This window comes from Pelmatolapia mariae, linkage group LG7 (genome assembly GCF_036321145.2).
Source record: "Pelmatolapia mariae isolate MD_Pm_ZW linkage group LG7, Pm_UMD_F_2, whole genome shotgun sequence".
In the NCBI taxonomy this organism is placed as follows: Eukaryota; Metazoa; Chordata; class Actinopteri; order Cichliformes; family Cichlidae; genus Pelmatolapia; species Pelmatolapia mariae.
The window spans coordinates 5,289,605-5,305,843 of NC_086233.1; the positions used below are offsets into that span (position 1 = coordinate 5,289,605).

The 16,239-nt window shown below is 45.1% G+C and overlaps 1 protein-coding gene and 1 long non-coding RNA gene across 2 annotated transcripts; both read right to left on the reverse strand.

Moving 5' to 3' along the window:
- Window positions 1-3,180: 3,180 nt before the first annotated feature.
- LOC134630509 (uncharacterized) lies at window positions 3,181-5,212 on the reverse strand. The gene is made up of 3 exons (XM_065471430.1): window positions 4,949-5,212; window positions 4,375-4,848; window positions 3,181-4,224 (listed from the first exon to the last, which is right to left on the reverse strand). The coding sequence occupies exons 1-3, from the start codon at window positions 5,210-5,212 to the stop codon at window positions 3,181-3,183; spliced, it is 1,782 nt and encodes a 593-aa protein (XP_065327502.1).
- A 1,213-nt stretch (window positions 5,213-6,425) lies between these two features.
- On the reverse strand, window positions 6,426-14,865 carry LOC135933344 (uncharacterized). The gene is made up of 2 exons (XR_010573726.1): window positions 14,273-14,865; window positions 6,426-8,503 (listed from the first exon to the last, which is right to left on the reverse strand). It is a non-coding gene; the product is annotated as an uncharacterized LOC135933344 (long non-coding RNA).
- Between the last annotated feature and the right edge of the window lie 1,374 nt (window positions 14,866-16,239).

Below are 16,239 nucleotides of genomic sequence, written 5' to 3' on the forward strand. Positions count from 1 at the left end.
AGGGGGGCAGAAAGAAATACTTTTCTTTCTTATTCTCATTTAAAATATCTAGCTTTTATTAAATAATTATCTGAATCTTGCGAACAAAGTTTTTATCTGATGTAAAATGTATAGAAATCATACATATACCAAAAAGACAGTGTACATCACTGTCACAACAGTGTTTGTTTTCATTCAAAGGCTTTATGGCTTTAATACCTGGTGGGCCAGTCTCTAGTCAAAATGCCCATTTTTTTGTCCCAGTCCAGCCCTGCAGGTTAATACTGGCAGTGTCACCATGCCAGCTGACTGTATTTCATCATCAGCCAGTGTTGTTTTTTATACATCAATATTACCAGAGTTTACCATAAGGCAGCATATAAAGTATTTACATGCTTTCAGGTTTCATTCAAATGTTAGTCTTTTCAGTTGTTTCCCCACTTTTTTCCTGTTTCAAAATCAAACACCAGTTCGTGAGAAGATTATCTTCTTTTTTTAATAGGCAAATAAAGTTTTGCATTGGCATTGGCTAATTTGCCAATTGTATGTTAAAAATGTTCGTATTTTTATATTCAAAAATGTTTTTACCCAAAACACATGTGCACTATATGTCAGTAAAAATACTAGGCAAGGCAAGGCAAGTTTATTTATATAGCACAATTCAACAACAAGGTGATTCAAAGTGCTTTACAGAGACATTAAAAACAAAAACAAATAAAAAGCATGATTTAAAATTGATTAAAACAAACAAACAAACAAACAAAACAGTATATAAAATCAAAAATCAGAACAGTAGATAAAATCAGTAGTTAAAATGTGAGTTTTGAAATTTAAGCTTAAAAGTGTGGATTTGGTGCTTTATTCAAATGCAGCTGAGAACAGGTGAGTCTTCAACCTGGATTTAAATAAACTGAGTGTTTCAGCTGATCTGAGGCTTTCTGGGAGTTTGTTCCAGAGATATATGGAGCATAAAAGCTGAATGCAGCTTCTCCGTGTCTGGCTCTGACTCTGGGAACTGATAAAAGACCGGATCCAGATGACCTGAGGGATCTGGAAGGTTCATACTGGGTCAGGAGGGCACTGATGTATTTTGGTCCTAAACCATTCAGAGCTTTATAGACCAGCATCAGAACTTTAAAGTCTATCCTCTGACGGACAGGCAGCCAGTGTAAAGACCTCAGAGCTGGACTGATGTGGTCCACTTTTTTGGTCTTAGTGAGGACTCGAGCAGCAGAGTTCTGAATAAGCTGTAGTTGTCTGACTGATTTTTTAGGTAGACCTGTAAAGATGCTGTTACAGTAATCAAGCCTACTAAAGATGAATGCATGGACTAGTTTTTCCAGGTCCTGTTGAGACATCAGATCTTTTATCCTTGAAATATTCTTGAGGTGATAGTAAGCTGGTTTTGTTATTGTCTTAATGTGTTTTTCTAAGTTTAGGTCTGCATCCATCACTACACCCAAATTTCTCACCTGGTTTGTGGTTTTTAGGTGTATAGATTGAAGTTCTCTGGTGACCTGTAATCGTTTTTCTTTGGATCCAAAGACTATTCAGTTTTGTATTTGTTTAGCTGGAGAAAATTGTGGCACAACCAGTCATTAATTTCCTCAGTGCATTTACCAAGAGCCTGTACAGGGCCTCGGTCTCCTGGTGACATTGTGATATATATTTGTGTGTCATCTGCATAGCTGTGATAGTTTATTTTGTTGTTCTTTATAATCTGTGCCAGTGGGAGCATGTAAATGTTAAACAGAAGAGGTCCCAAGATGGAACCTTGGGGAACTCCACATGTGATACTTGTCTGCTCAGATGTGAAGTTACCTATTGATACAAAGTATTTCCTGTTTTCTAAGTATGTTTTGAACCAGTTTAGTACAGTTCCTGAAAGACCTGCCCAGTTCTCCAGTTGTTTGAGTAATATGTTGTGGTCAACAGTATCAAATGCTGCACTGAGATCCAGTAAAACTAAGACTGACATTTTTCCACTGTCTGTATTCAGACATATGTCATTAAACACTTTGGTCAGAGCGGTTTCAGTGCTGTGGTTCTGTCTAAAACCTGACTGGAAGGCATCATAGCAGTTATTTTGTTTTAAGAAGTAATTGAGCTGTTGAGAAACTGCTTTTTCAATGATCTTACTTAAATATGGGAGATTTGAGATCGGACTGTAGTTATTCATTTGTGCCTTGTCAAGATTGTCTTTTTTCAGTATAGGTTTAATTACAGCAGTTTTTAGTGATACTGGAAACACACCTGACATTAAAGAAAAGTTGACGATCTGTAACAGGTCTGACTCCAAAGTCTTTGAGACCTTTTTGAAAAAACTTGTTGGCAGGACATCTAAACAGCAAGAGGAGTTCAGTTGGCCTAAGATGTCCTCCAGGTCTTTGCTGTTAATAGGGTGAAACTGTTTCATGGTGTTTAAACAGTTTTTCAGTGGACACAGTACATATCCTGAATCTGCTGTTGATGTACCAATTGCTTGTCTAATCTTTTGGATTTTTTCTGTGAAGAATTTGGCAAAGTCATTGCAGGCCATGGTCGAATGAAGTTCAGCTGCCACTGACACAGGAGGGTTTGTTAGCCTGTCAACTGTAGAAAATAAGACTATGCAAATATTGCTGTCCTTGAATGCTGAATAAACACTGACAAAGCACTGATTGTATCTCTTGTACTTTATCAACGCAGTATCTAAAAACTTTGCACCGTAGTGGTTAAAATCTCATTCTAATAATGTCAGGAGTGTCGTGTGTGGAGGCGAGGAAGTGACCCAAACGCAGGACTCGTGGATAGTGAAGAACTGAAGGTGGTTTATTATCAAGCGTGGATGAACAGGGCAGGAACGAAAGACTGACTGACTGGCTGAAAGACTGGATGGATGGCTGACTGACTGAACTGAACATACATACGGAGAGACAACATCAACATCTCAGGAACATCATACGAACATCAATGACACGACAGAGAGGCGGTGAAACAGAGGAGCTTAAATACACAGGTTAAGTGAGGAGTGATTAGAAACTGGTGAGTACACAGCTGAACATAATGAACTAATGATAAATGGGAAGAGGACTGAACATAATGCACATGGACCAAGGTTAACACAATAAAACAGGAAGTGAAACAGACAGAATATAAACAGTGAACATGAACTAAGAATACTGGGTCAACGACCCAGAAACCCTGACAGTACCCCCCCCTTCAAAGGCCGGCACCCGACGGCCAAAAGAACGAAAAACCAGAACAGGGAGGGCGGAGGGGGCCCAGGACGGAGGGATGGAGGCCGAAACAAAAACAGCTCAGGTGGTCGCCCACACGGCCAGTGGCTGAGCCCGGACAGTTCAGGTGGGCGGCCACGCGGCCAGTGGCTGAGCCCGGACAGTTCAGGTGGGCGGCCACGCGGCCAGTGGCTGAGCCCGGACAGTTCAGGTGGGCGGCCGCGAGGAAGGCGGCGACGCTGAAGTCGGTCCGGTGGGCGGCCGCGAGGAAGACGGCGGCGGCCGCTGAGGAGGTCCGGTGGGCGGCCGCGAGGAAGACGGCGGCCGCTGAGGAGGTCCGGTGGGCGACCACGCTGGCGATGACGGCGGCGGCCAGGCGAAGGAGAGGATGAAGCCGAGGCCGAGGCCGGGCCAGGCGAGGCAGAAGGCGAGGCAGAAGGCGAGGCAGAAGGCGAGGCCGAGGCCGGGCCAGGCGAGGCAGAAGGCGAATCAGGAGCCCAGGCAGAAGGCGAATCAGGAGCCCAGGCAGAAGGCGAATCAGGAGCCCAGGCGAGGCAGAAGGCGAATCAGGAGCCCAGGCAGAAGGCGAATCAGGAGCCCAGGCAGAAGGCGAATCAGGAGCCCAGGCAGAAGGCGAATCAGGAGCCCAGGCAGAAGGCGAATCAGAAGCCCAGGCAGAAGGCGAATCAGAAGCTGAAGCGGAGGCCGGACCAGGCGACGCAGAAGCTGAAGTGGAGGCCGGACCAGGCGACGTAGCAGCAGCGGAGGCCGGACCAGGCGACGTAGCAGCAGCAGAGGCCGAGGCCGGACCAGGCGACGTAGCAGCAGCAGAGGCCGAGGCCGGACCAGGCGACGTAGCAGCAGACGGCAAAGCAACACCTGCAGAGTCAGCAGGCGCGGAAGCCTCTGGCTGGAGACAGGCAGGGCCAGGAGGCGCGGAAGCCTCTGGCTGGAGACAGGCAGGGCCAGGAGGCGCGGAAGCCTCTGGCTGGAGACAGGCAGGGCCAGGAGGCGCGGAAGCCTCTGGCTGGAGACAGGCCGGGCCAGCGGGTGCGGAAACCCCTGGCTGAGGTGCGGCCGGGCCAGCGGGTGTGGAAACCCCTGGCTGAGGTGCGGCCGGGCCAGCGGGTGCGGAAACCCCTGGCTGAGGTGCGGCCGGGCCAGCGGGTGCGGAAACCCCTGGCTGAGGTGCGGCCGGGCCAGCGGGTGCGGAAACCCCTGGCTGAGGTGCGGCCGGGCCAGCGGGTGCGGAAACACCTGGCTGAGGTGCGGGAGAGCTCACAGCTGGCTCTGGATGCTGTGGCTGCAGGTCTGGGAACTGAACAGGAGAGTGGACTACAGACGGTGAGAGAACGGATGACTGAATAACAGGATGCTGGACGACAGACTGAACTGACTGGACAGGCTGGAGGACAGGTGACTGGGTGACAGGAGGCAACTGGGGAGCAGGGCACTGAGCTACGGGGGGCGACTGGACTGACTGGACAGGAGGCGACTGGAGAACGGGGGACTGGAGGACAGGAGGCGACTGGAGAACGGGGGACTGGAGGACAGAAGGAGACTGAACTACGGGAGACTGGAGGACAGAGGGAGGCTGAACTACAGGAGAGGACTGGACAACAGACTGGACAGGAGAGGACTGGACAATAGACTGGACAGGAGAGGACTGGACAGGGGCTGACTGGACAGGGGCTGACTGGACAGGAGCAGGCTGTACTACTGACTGGAGTGGAGCAGGCTGTATTACTGACTGGAGTGGAGCAGGCTGTACTACTGACTGGAGTGGAGCAGGCTGTACTACTGACTGGAGTGGAGCAGGCTGCAGGTGAGGCAGCAGGTGGGGGAACGCGGCGTCTCCGAGGCCCGCCCAGAGCCAGGCGAGTTCCCTCGAAGAGGTGCTCTTGCTCCGCGAAGAGCCGCTGTTTCCCCTTGAGCTTCTCCGTCCAAATGGAGAGCGCTGCCTCCTGCCGCTCAAAAAGGTCCGAGTCCGCTGGGTCAAAAGCGGGTCGTGTCATTCTGTCAGGAGTGTCGTGTGTGGAGGCGAGGAAGTGACCCAAACGCAGGACTCGTGGATAGTGAAGAACTGAAGGTGGTTTATTATCAAGCGTGGATGAACAGGGCAGGAACGAAAGACTGACTGACTGGCTGAAAGACTGGATGGATGGCTGACTGACTGAACTGAACATACATACGGAGAGACAACATCAACATCTCAGGAACATCATACGAACATCAATGACACGACAGAGAGGCGGTGAAACAGAGGAGCTTAAATACACAGGTTAAGTGAGGAGTGATTAGAAACTGGTGAGTACACAGCTGAACATAATGAACTAATGATAAATGGGAAGAGGACTGAACATAATGCACATGGACCAAGGTTAACACAATAAAACAGGAAGTGAAACAGACAGAATATAAACAGTGAACATGAACTAAGAATACTGGGTCAACGACCCAGAAACCCTGACAAATAAGAGTTAAAAGCGAATTCGATTATTAGGTTTATAGGGTTATTGAATTATGGTTAACGGTTGGTAGATTTTTTTTAACATTATCTGCCAATTACATCTGCCACCCTTCTCCAAATCTGTGCCCCTACCTGGGCCCCCCAACAAAAATTTTCTAGACACGCCACTGTGTGTAGTGAGGGTTTTTACAGCCTTATATCTATCTAATAGTAAAAAAAAAAATAAAGCTGGCTACTTCGCTGATTTCACCTATTGCCGGTTAGTTTTAGAACATAACTCCCGCGATAAACGAGGGAACACTGTAATACCGAAAACAGAGATTTGAGATGGGAAACTGTTATTGAAGTAAGACCTACAGTGAGCTGTGTAGGAAGTGTGATTTTTATTGTTGTGTTGGGCTCTTGAATAAAACTCCTGCTCAAGCAATAACGTGGGGCAATAATAGTCTTTAATACAGTTTTTCGTGGCTGTTCACATGCCAACCCATTTCCTGTTTAGTGGGTAAGCATTGCCACCTAGTGGCGCATGCATGTACATCAATATAGATTACACCACGTCCCCCTTACTGAAGTTAGGTTGGTACATTTTTTGCGCATCAATCAAAACATAACTGCATAATATTTTTTTCAATACAGACATACCCCTGTGTCAGGAGTTTTCCTGTAATGCAACTCAGGTCAGAATAATTGACACTCAGACAGGTTTGCAAATTAACGTGCACACGGGTGAGAGCTCAACGGAGACTCACACCCCTGCAGCAGTTGTCAGCGTTTATTTATACTCAAGCATATTCATGTAACTCAGAAACGTACAGGAAGATAAAAATAAACTGTGCTCTGTGCAGACTTCCTGTTTGAGTTTGCACAGCATGCAGGTTTCCTGTTGAGTAGACACAGACAGACTCATACTTCTCTATTTAAGCTGAATAGTAAAGAAAAGAGCAAACACATTTAGAAAACTTAAATGAAATATACTTTTAAGCATAAACATAATAAAATCTTTCAACATTCCCTCCTGATGTTAGATCTTTTCTTCTATATATGTACATAGCAACTCACTAACATTGTATCAGTCTATGGCCACTTGTGAAACATTTTTAGCCAAGACATCATTAAATAGTGGGTTTTGTGAGTATGTTATATCCAAATGTCTATCTCATTGTCACCTTCTTCATTCTGTGGTAGGGTGATGTAAGCATTAATTGAAGCAGTTACTATTTTTGACACCATGTTCTTCAAACAAGGTATGACGCATGATGTGAATAGACATAATAACAGTAGCAGAACACCAAGAAAAACAAGTCCTTTAATCAGCAGGGACTTCCAAGAACCACTTAACAACCACGTGAGCCAGTCTTCTGTGTCTGTGACATAGTCTTGTTGTTGTGCATTCCTGAGTTGTCTGAGTGTGTGCAGAGCGTCAGTCATGTTGGATGAGTGTACATTATCTGGAATGTATGTGCAGCATGTGTTGTTAAAGAGGACACATAGTCCTCCTGTCTCAGCGAGAATCATGTCTAAAGCTACCCTGTGTTGCATTACTGCAATGCGCAGAGCGTCAATTTCTTGATTCTGTTCGTCGTTGATTTTACATGAAGCATTCAAGAAAAGTCCAAAGCGGTAATTCAGAGTCTCTATTCTTAAAGCGTGTTTTCCTACTCCCACCCATGGGAAGAGTGCGTGAGCAACCTTTTGTTTCTCAGTCCAAAGTTTAAATTCTTGTGGGACATCAGAACCCCACATGGAATCATGCCGCTTGAGATCTGGGGTACTTCGTCTTTTCCTTGTTGTTGACGTGGCTTCCACGGTTATCTTGAAAGTGTGGTCAGATATGAAAATGGGAGCGCACTGACCTGTCCAATTCCTAGGAAGGATAAAATAGGCTCGTTGGCCACAAAGCCAGGCCATACCTTGCACCCAAAAGGTGCCATTCGAGATGTTGCTGCTCTTCACTGGTCCTCCAGGAGCGTGTGTCTGCACTGCTTTGCAGTTGGTGGTGTTTCCCATTGGCGTCGATCCGTTCTCTTGGCGGTAGCACAGGGTGTGTGTCAAATTTCCATTGTTTTCAAGAAAGACTGGGAATGATTCAGCCTTACTCCTGCGCTTCACTTTCAGGTCAATCCAGAACCATTTATCACATGTCCCATTTCGTAATCCTATCTCCAGAGGATTGCTGTGGTTGATCACCATTCCCCGGTATTGATATCCAAGGCTGGCGTAACTTGCGGCACACTTTGCCTGAGTCATGTTCATTGCTTTGCCATACAACATTGCATGCTGTGTGGTTGGCGGCATATGTGAGCAGATATAGCAGTCTTTAGTAGGTGTGCTGTCATAGACATAGCGGTACCATGCATTGTTCATCCATGGGTGAATGTGGTCTTGTGTCATGTCACGAAGATGTGAGTTATCATGTGTCCATCTTGTCTGCAGGTGGTGTTGTTCATCTTCTTTCTTTCGGGTGAGTGTTAATAAACTCACCAAGAGTGCAACACTAGCCACTAGGAGGACAAGTGTCTTCATGATGACCAGACACACCTGTAACCTCTGATGAGTAGACCAAAGGCAAGAAGGTCAAGGGCGGGAATTTTCCCAATCAGCCCTCCCTCCACCTTCGGATCACCAGAGTGCAGGGGCGTCGGCGTCTATTAGTTTATGTTGTCACTCACTTTTTTGCAGTGGCTTTGATGAATCCAGGACGGTCTTTCTGCTATTTTGCAGGCAGTTGGTGTGGTGAGTAGCACTTGATAAGGACCTTCCCACCTTGGTGAACTCCAATTTTTCCTTTGGAGTACTTTGATCAGGATCCAATCACCTGGCTTCAACCTGCAAAACACTGGAGAGATGTCACTTGGCAGTTGGTTGTTTAGAACAATCTCTCTATTTTCAAGCAATTTAGTCATCCATTCAGCTAGTGTGGTTTCTCTTATTGACTTATCTATGGGCTCACTTGTGATTGGTAGTGGAAATGGTCTACCGTGAATGATTTCAAAAGGTGTGAGTTTCTGAGAACTTTGTGTCAGTCTCATCCACATTTTCACCAGGCCTATACACTCAGGCCATGGTCTCCCTGTTTCTTCCATGCATTTTCTCAGTCTCTGTTTTATTGTGCCGTTAGTTCTTTCCACTAGTCCGGCACTTTGTGGGTGGTAGGCACAGTGGTGTTTGATGCTGAATCCTAGTGCTTCAGAGACCTTGCTGATTACTTCATTAACAAAATGTGTCCCATTGTCTGATCTTATCAGAGTAGGGATGCCATATGTTGGAATGAAATGGTTGCACAAACATTTTGCTACTGAGATGGCGTCTGCTTTTTTTACTGGATAGATTTCTGGCCATTTTGAGAATACGTCTATAATCACTAGAGCGTATTTTGAGCCTTGGCATTCATTTAGTTCAATAAAATCCATGTGGATTGTATGAAAAGGATGAGGTGGTGTGGGAAAGTTACCTCTTCTTGGTCTGAGGTTTCCCTGTGCATTATGTTTTTGGCAAATCATGCATGTTCTGACAAATTCTTTTGCTGAATTTTCAAAATTTTGAGCGTAGAAATGTTTAGAAATCATATCTACCATGCTTCCCGTTGACACATGAGTGGAACCGTGTGTCACTAATGCTGCTGTTTTGTGCAGGGATTTTGGTAGTATTGGTTTGCCATTACAAGTCATCAAATCATTTTCTAGCTTTCCGCCACATTTTAACCATTTCTTCTGTTCTGTAGTAGGTGCGGCTTTCTGTTCGTTTTTAAGCACATCAAGTGGTATTTGCATTGAGGATTCAGATATTAATGTGTCTATAGGTTGTTGTGCTGCTGCTTTTGCGGCTTGATCTGCGAAGTTATTGCCTTTAGTGACCTCTGAGTTATCTTTCTGGTGTGCAGTACATTTACATAATGCTAACTGTTTTGGCAATGTTATCACTTCCAACAGTTTCTTTAAAAGATTTCCATGTTGCACTGGATTGCCAGTAGAAGTAATCATTCCTCTGTTCTGCCAAATTTTTGCAAAGTGATGTACTGCTGCAAAAACATACTGGCTGTCAGTGTGTATGTTTATGTCTTGAGCTTCATGCAGTTGACACGCACGTATGACAGCTGTAAGTTCTGCACTTTGTGCAGAGTATGAGGAAGTTAGGGCCTTTGCTTCTAAAACTGTGTCTGCTGTGGTTACTGCGTAACCTACACAGTTTTGCCCGAGGCTATTTTTGAACGCTGAACCGTCTACAAAGACATTAGCAAAGCCAGCTTGTGGTGTGCTGTAAATGTCAGTGCGTGGTTTTGTCTCCTCATCTAGCTTTTTTATACAGCAGTGTGTGTCACCATCTTGCAAAGTAGGGAGAAGTGTGCTGGGGTTTAACTGCCCACACTTCTCAATCTTGATGTGTGACTGTGAAAGCAAGATGCCTACATAGGAAAGTTGCCTGGCATGTGTGAGATAAGACAAATTTGCTTGCAATAAGATGGAGGTTACAGCATGTGGGACTTTGATAATTAATGTGTGTCCGAGAACGATATCAGCAGACTTTTTAACTGCCTCTGCTGCAGCTGCACAGGCCTGCACGCACGTAGGCAAACCTGATGCAACTGAGTCTAATTTGCACGAGTAAAACGCAAGTGGACGTTGCTTTTCCCCGAAGGCCTGCGTTAAAACAGCCTTCATGTAGCCTGCACCTCCGTCTACATGCAAGTAGAAAGACTTGTCATAATCTGGTAATGCTAAAACTGTATGTGTTTGGAGTGCGATTTTTAGATTGTTGAACGCTTTTTCTGCTTCTGGTGTCCATTCTATTTTATCTTTCAGTGCTAGATTCCTACCATAAATTAGATTCTGCAAAGGCTGAGCTAAAGAAGCATACTCAGGTATCCAACTTCTACAATAATTGCAGAGGCCTAGGAAACTCATCATTTGTTGTTTCGTGAGTGGTTTAGGTGCGTTTTGTACTGCTAGTTTTCTGCTGTCTAACAGTGTTTTCCCTTCCCCTGTGAGTGTGTGTCCGAGGTATATGACCTTTGGGCTCCACAGTTGTAGTTTGTGCTGTGAGACTTTATGGCCCTGATCAGCTAAATGGTGTAATACTGTCATTGTGTTTGCTTTGCAATCTGCTTGTGTGTTCCCTGTGATGAGTATATCATCTACATACAGGAGAAATTGTCCCGGGGCGGGGAGTGTGCACAGTGACATGGACTTCTTTAGAGCCTCTGCATACAGGGTGGGGCTGTTCTGAAAGCCCTGAGGCAACCTTGTATATGTGTACTTTTGACCCTCAAAGGTGAACCCGAACAGATGCTGCGAGTCAGGGTGCAGTGGTACAGAAAAGAATGCATTTGACAGATCAATAACTGAAAACCACTGTTCCTTGGGGGTCACTTGATTTAGGATTGTGTGTGGATTTGCTACCACAGGTGGGATTTGTTTTGTTACTTCATTTACTGCCCTGAGGTCATGTACTAGACGGTACTTTCCCGTATTTGCTTTTTTCACTGGGAAAATGGGTGTGTTACAGGTTACTTCAGTTGTTTTTATTAAGATGCCTGCCTTTTCCATGTCTGCAATTACTGGTTTTATTCCTGTTTTGGCTTCTGTTGTGAGGGGATACTGTGGTTTTACTGGCCTGTAAGTTGTGGTGGTTTTTACTACAACAGGATCTGCTCCTTTAATTAGTCCTACGTCTGTTGGTCCTATAGACCACAGCTTTGCAGGTAGTTCCTCTAATTCTGGGTGTTGCTCTAAAGAGAGTGTGTATCAATCCTCACTAACTTCGTGCATGTGTGCATCTGTGCAGTCAGTCATGTGGGTTGCTGGCTGTGTTGTGAGCACCCACCCTAATGTGTACCTCATACATCCTGTTCTACGACCCTGAAGCCACCCTTCATGTGTTTCTTCAGTTTCCTCATATCTGTCCCTTTCAACCTGAGTGAGGATGCGACCTAAATCTTTCCAGTCAGTATTGTCATTGCGCGCTACTGACACATGTGGTTTTGACATCCTGTTTAGCTCTTGTACTTTTTCTGGCTGTATTACAGAGCACACTGCGTTGCCGCTTCGGGTAACATAAAGGTGTTGCAGTGTAAGTTTCTGTGGGCCTAGTTTGTGCACTTGTTGATCATATATGGGGTCATGACCTGAACTTTGTTTGAACCTTAAGGTGTTGTGGTAATCAGCAAAATCTAGCTTTCTTGACTGGGTTGGCAAGTAGCGATTTGCTATATGCTGCAAGGGTTCTAATGGAGGCAGGTCTAATGTCCAATAATAGCAGGGCTCTCCCTGTCCTTCACACACATTAAGCTGACAGTCTTCAGGACACTGCTCTTCATGCAACATTAGTTTAGCGTACATGCCTTCTGGCCCTGGCACTATACCGATCTTTAGTTTTTCTAAAGCATCTCTCCCTAAAAGGTTGACTGGGCAGGATGGGTCATATATACATTGGTTTGTACAACTTCTGCCGCTTTCTTTGTGTACTAGCAACAATCCTTCTGTTAATGATTTAACACTGGTGTGGCCTGACGCAGATTTAACTATCAGGGTGTCACTTGAGTATTTTAAAGTTTTGGGCTTTTGATTTAGCACGGTTTTGCATGCTCCAGTGTCACACAACATGGTTATGGGTTGGCCATTCACATGGATTGTTACTGTGGGTTTGTGTTCAGAACCTAGGAGCAACTGTTCTATGTTGAAAATTTCTGTTTCCTGTTCTAGTCACTTACTCTGATCCTCACTTCCATTCCTACAGTCTCTTGCAAAATGTCCTTCCTTTCCGCAGTTGTAACAGCGATTGTCTCTGTTATTTTTGTTCTCTCTACCTCCTCTGAAATCTGCTTTTCTCCTTCCTTTGTTCCTCTGCTGTCCCTGTCTCTGTCCTCTGTATCCACCTGTAAATGCTAAGAATCCTGTTTCAGGATCCACAGTAAAAACACCTCCTTTCTCTTTCTTTTTTAGCACTCGAGTTGCATGTTCTGCATACTGCAGAGCATCTATTAGATTACCGGTGTTCATTGTCACCCAGTGTTTTTCAACATGGGCTCTAACTGGGGGAAGGAGACCATTTAAGAATGCGTTCTTTAATTGCTGTTGGTATGGTCTCTCTGGGCCTTCTTCATAATCTAGGCCTGAATGCTGTCTAAAAACCGGGCGTAACCGGTCGAGGAAGTCTGATGCTGTCTCGGCTTCCTTTTGTTTTACTTCTCCTATTTTTGCGTAATCTGCTCTGGGGGCCAGGCGGACTCTAATCCGCTCATACAAGTGTGTTATGGCAGTTTGTAAGTCAGCAGATACGGGAGCTAGGGCCCTACCATGTTCATCTGATCCTGTAAAATCTTCCCTCACTGTTCCCATTTTTAATCCTAACAGGTCTTGTATCACTTGGAGCATTTCATGGCCATTTAAATACCACTGTCTTCTAATTAACTCGACAGCTTCTCTCCACTGTATGAAACCTTCATTTAAAGGTGGGACATCTTTGAGTACATTCTGTCTATCTGTTTGTGACCATGGTCTAAAAACAAATATGTTTGGGCTCTCATCTCGCTCATTATTTGCACCACCGGTCAGCTGTCCATATCTAGGATTGGGTGTGGCTATCATTGGGAATAATTCAGAGGGTCCTGGGGGGTCAACATTTCCTCCCATGTCCCTGCCTGACGGATCTTTCCCTATGTCTTCCTGTGGATTTTTATTTACAGACATACAGTTCAATGCGTTTCGGGCTTGAGCATAGGGGTTAGGTTGGTTGGTAAACGGGTTTTTTGATTGCGGTTCTGGTGCTGACGGCGTTGGTACATAAGGGGGTGGCTGTGGGTTTTGTAATGCTGTTTCTTTTTTCTTTTGCCTTTTTTGTCTATTTTCACTACGTCTTTCTTCCTCCTCTTTCCACGCTTTGAAATACTGCAATTCTTGAATACGTTTTGTTTTATTTTTAGGGTTCTTTTCAGTATTTATTTCTGCTTGGAGGGCTTCTTTTAAATTAGTCAATGCGGAGGGGCTACATTTTCCCTCCCAAGTGGGACATTTAATCTTTTTTGGATTTCTCCATCTACATGCACTAATTTGTCCGGCGCCTGGACATTTTTTCTCTAGCCACTGCTCGTCAGCAGTGAGTTTTGAAGCTTCGTTACCCATTTTAATCCTTTACAACTACACAACTGCGGCACCTTCTCTGGCACGAGAATCGAGAGAGGTAGTTGACACGGCCTTCTACTTTCAAGCTATTCTTGAAAGCGGTGTCTCCTTTATATGATGAAACATGACCTCTTCTCTCTTCACCAGTACTTGGGTGACCAACAGTAAACAAATTAGTGGAATAGTTCAGCCTCCTTATTGTGCTGTAAAATCAACTTATTCCACCAACAAAAATAAAACAACAACAATAAATACCTTTATGCGCGCTCTAATTTTACCCACTACAGGGGAGCTACCAGTCCTATTTCAGACGAGCTCTATTTTATTTTAAAATGCTACCAACCCCTCTCGGGCGAGCCAAGTTTTACCCACTTTAGGGGAGCTACCAGTCCTATTTCAGACGAGCTCTGTTTTATTTTAAATGCTACCAGCCCCTCTGGGCGAGCCTATACGTTTTACGCGAGGTGTGTAAGAGTGTTAATATTCACCTGGTTGCTGATTCACTGCCGGTCTCTCAGGTCCACCTCATCGACCCCCACCGTCGTGGACCACTTATAAGAACGCTGGCCAGAACCCGAATTGTACGTCTCTGGTCTTTTATCCTGTACCTAGACAGGAGCTGTCGACAGACTTCAGCGTGGGCTTCTCACGACGTCAGGACTCGATGAGGTTTTCCTGTGGGATTTACACAAAAGGGTTGTCCCATCCGGCTCGGAGGACCAAGAAATGTCAGGAGTTTTCCTGTAATGCAACTCAGGTCAGAATAATTGACACTCAGACAGGTTTGCAAATTAACGTGCACACGGGTGAGAGCTCAACGGAGACTCACACCCCTGCAGCAGTTGTCAGCGTTTATTTATACTCAAGCATATTCATGTAACTCAGAAACGTACAGGAAGATAAAAATAAACTGTGCTCTGTGCAGACTTCCTGTTTGAGTTTGCACAGCATGCAGGTTTCCTGTTGAGTAGACACAGACAGACTCATACTTCTCTATTTAAGCTGAATAGTAAAGAAAAGAGCAAACACATTTAGAAAACTTAAATGAAATATACTTTTAAGCATAAACATAATAAAATCTTTCAACACCCTGCATTTCAGGAAACATAAACTTTGGTATTTTCATAAACACCTTCTCTTACACTCTTAACACAAGTTAAACCTTTTTGTCCTTTTAAACATGCTATTCTCAAAAACAAAACTTCTCGATATATGAAATTCTTTCCAAACAATTAGCTTCACAGATCCAGTCTTTTTGATTTCCATACCAGACCGGGTTCTAACCACACCTGGTGTATGGGGTGCGCATGGCTCTGAAACAGTCTCTGTAGGAGTGGACTGGATCTGTTTTGCTTCGGTTTGAGTCTCTGTTTGTGGGATCGGCACGAGATGACTGTGGTTCCTTCTGATTGTGCCTTGAGGTCCACTGATGATGTACGATCGTGGAGTTGGGTGTACTGATGTCACTGTGCCTTGTGCTTTTGCATCCGTGATCCAGACTGGTTGCCCTGGCAACAATTTATCCAGCTATCTTGTTCTATGTCTTTTGTTAAAACATTTGGTTTGTCTCAGCCTTTTCTCTCTCAGAATGACAAATCTGCTGAAAATCAGGCAGACATGACTCTAAAGTTTCAGGAAGCATTGGTAAAATAGTACGAAGTCTGCGCCCCATGAGAAGTTGAGCCGGGCTGTAGCCTTTCGCCAGTGCTGTTGTTCTGTATGCCAGCAATGCTTTGTATGGATCTCTGGCTTTTTTGAGGAGATTTTTGATGGTCTGGACGCCTCTCTCCACCTCGCCGTTCTCTGCGGGTATCTGGGACTACTGGTGACATGCTCAAAACAGTAGTCCTTTGCAAAGTCTTTCATTTCTTGACATGCAAACTGTGGGCCATTATCTGTAATCAATGTTTCTGGTATTCCATGGCGTGCAAATATTGACTTTAAATGCACAATCACATTGACTGAACGAGTTGGGCTGAGTTGAGCAATGTCAACATATCTCGAGAAATAATCCACTACCAACAGATAGGTTTTGTCTTTTAGTGTGAACAAATCAGCTCCTAAATTCTGTCATGGCCTCTCAGGTAAACGTGTGGGCATAAGAGGTTCCCTCACATTGACTCGCTCCTGTATGCACAGCCTGCAGTTAAGGACAAGTTCACTGATCTGATTACTTAAGCCTGGCCACCACACTGCTTGTCGGGCGCGTTCCTGACACTTAACTACCCCTTGGTGACCCTCGTGTAGTTTGTCCAAAACTGCATTTCGCATGTTTGCAGGTATGACCAACCTTGTGCCTCGCAGTAGTAGTCCATTGTGTACACTCAAAACTGCTCTTTCTGACCAGTAGTATTTTACCACTCCCTGCAGCTGGTGGATGTCCAGCCAGCCCTCTGCACAGAACTTCATGACTTGGGAACAGACGCTGTCAGACTGTAGCTGCTCATGGAGATCT

Bases quoted from the DNA above. Each gene is read 5' to 3' on its own strand.
- LOC134630509 (XM_065471430.1), bottom strand. From the start codon at position 5,212: ATGACACGACCCGCTTTTGACCCAGCGGACTCGGACCTTTTTGAGCGG. The intron at 4,849-4,948 runs GTCAGTAATACA...TCTCCTGTCCAG, and splicing joins GTACAGCCTGCTCCACTCCA to TCTATTGTCCAGTCCTCTCC. The intron at 4,225-4,374 runs GTTTCCGCACCC...GCCTGTCTCCAG, and splicing joins CGGCCGCACCTCAGCCAGGG to CCAGAGGCTTCCGCGCCTCC.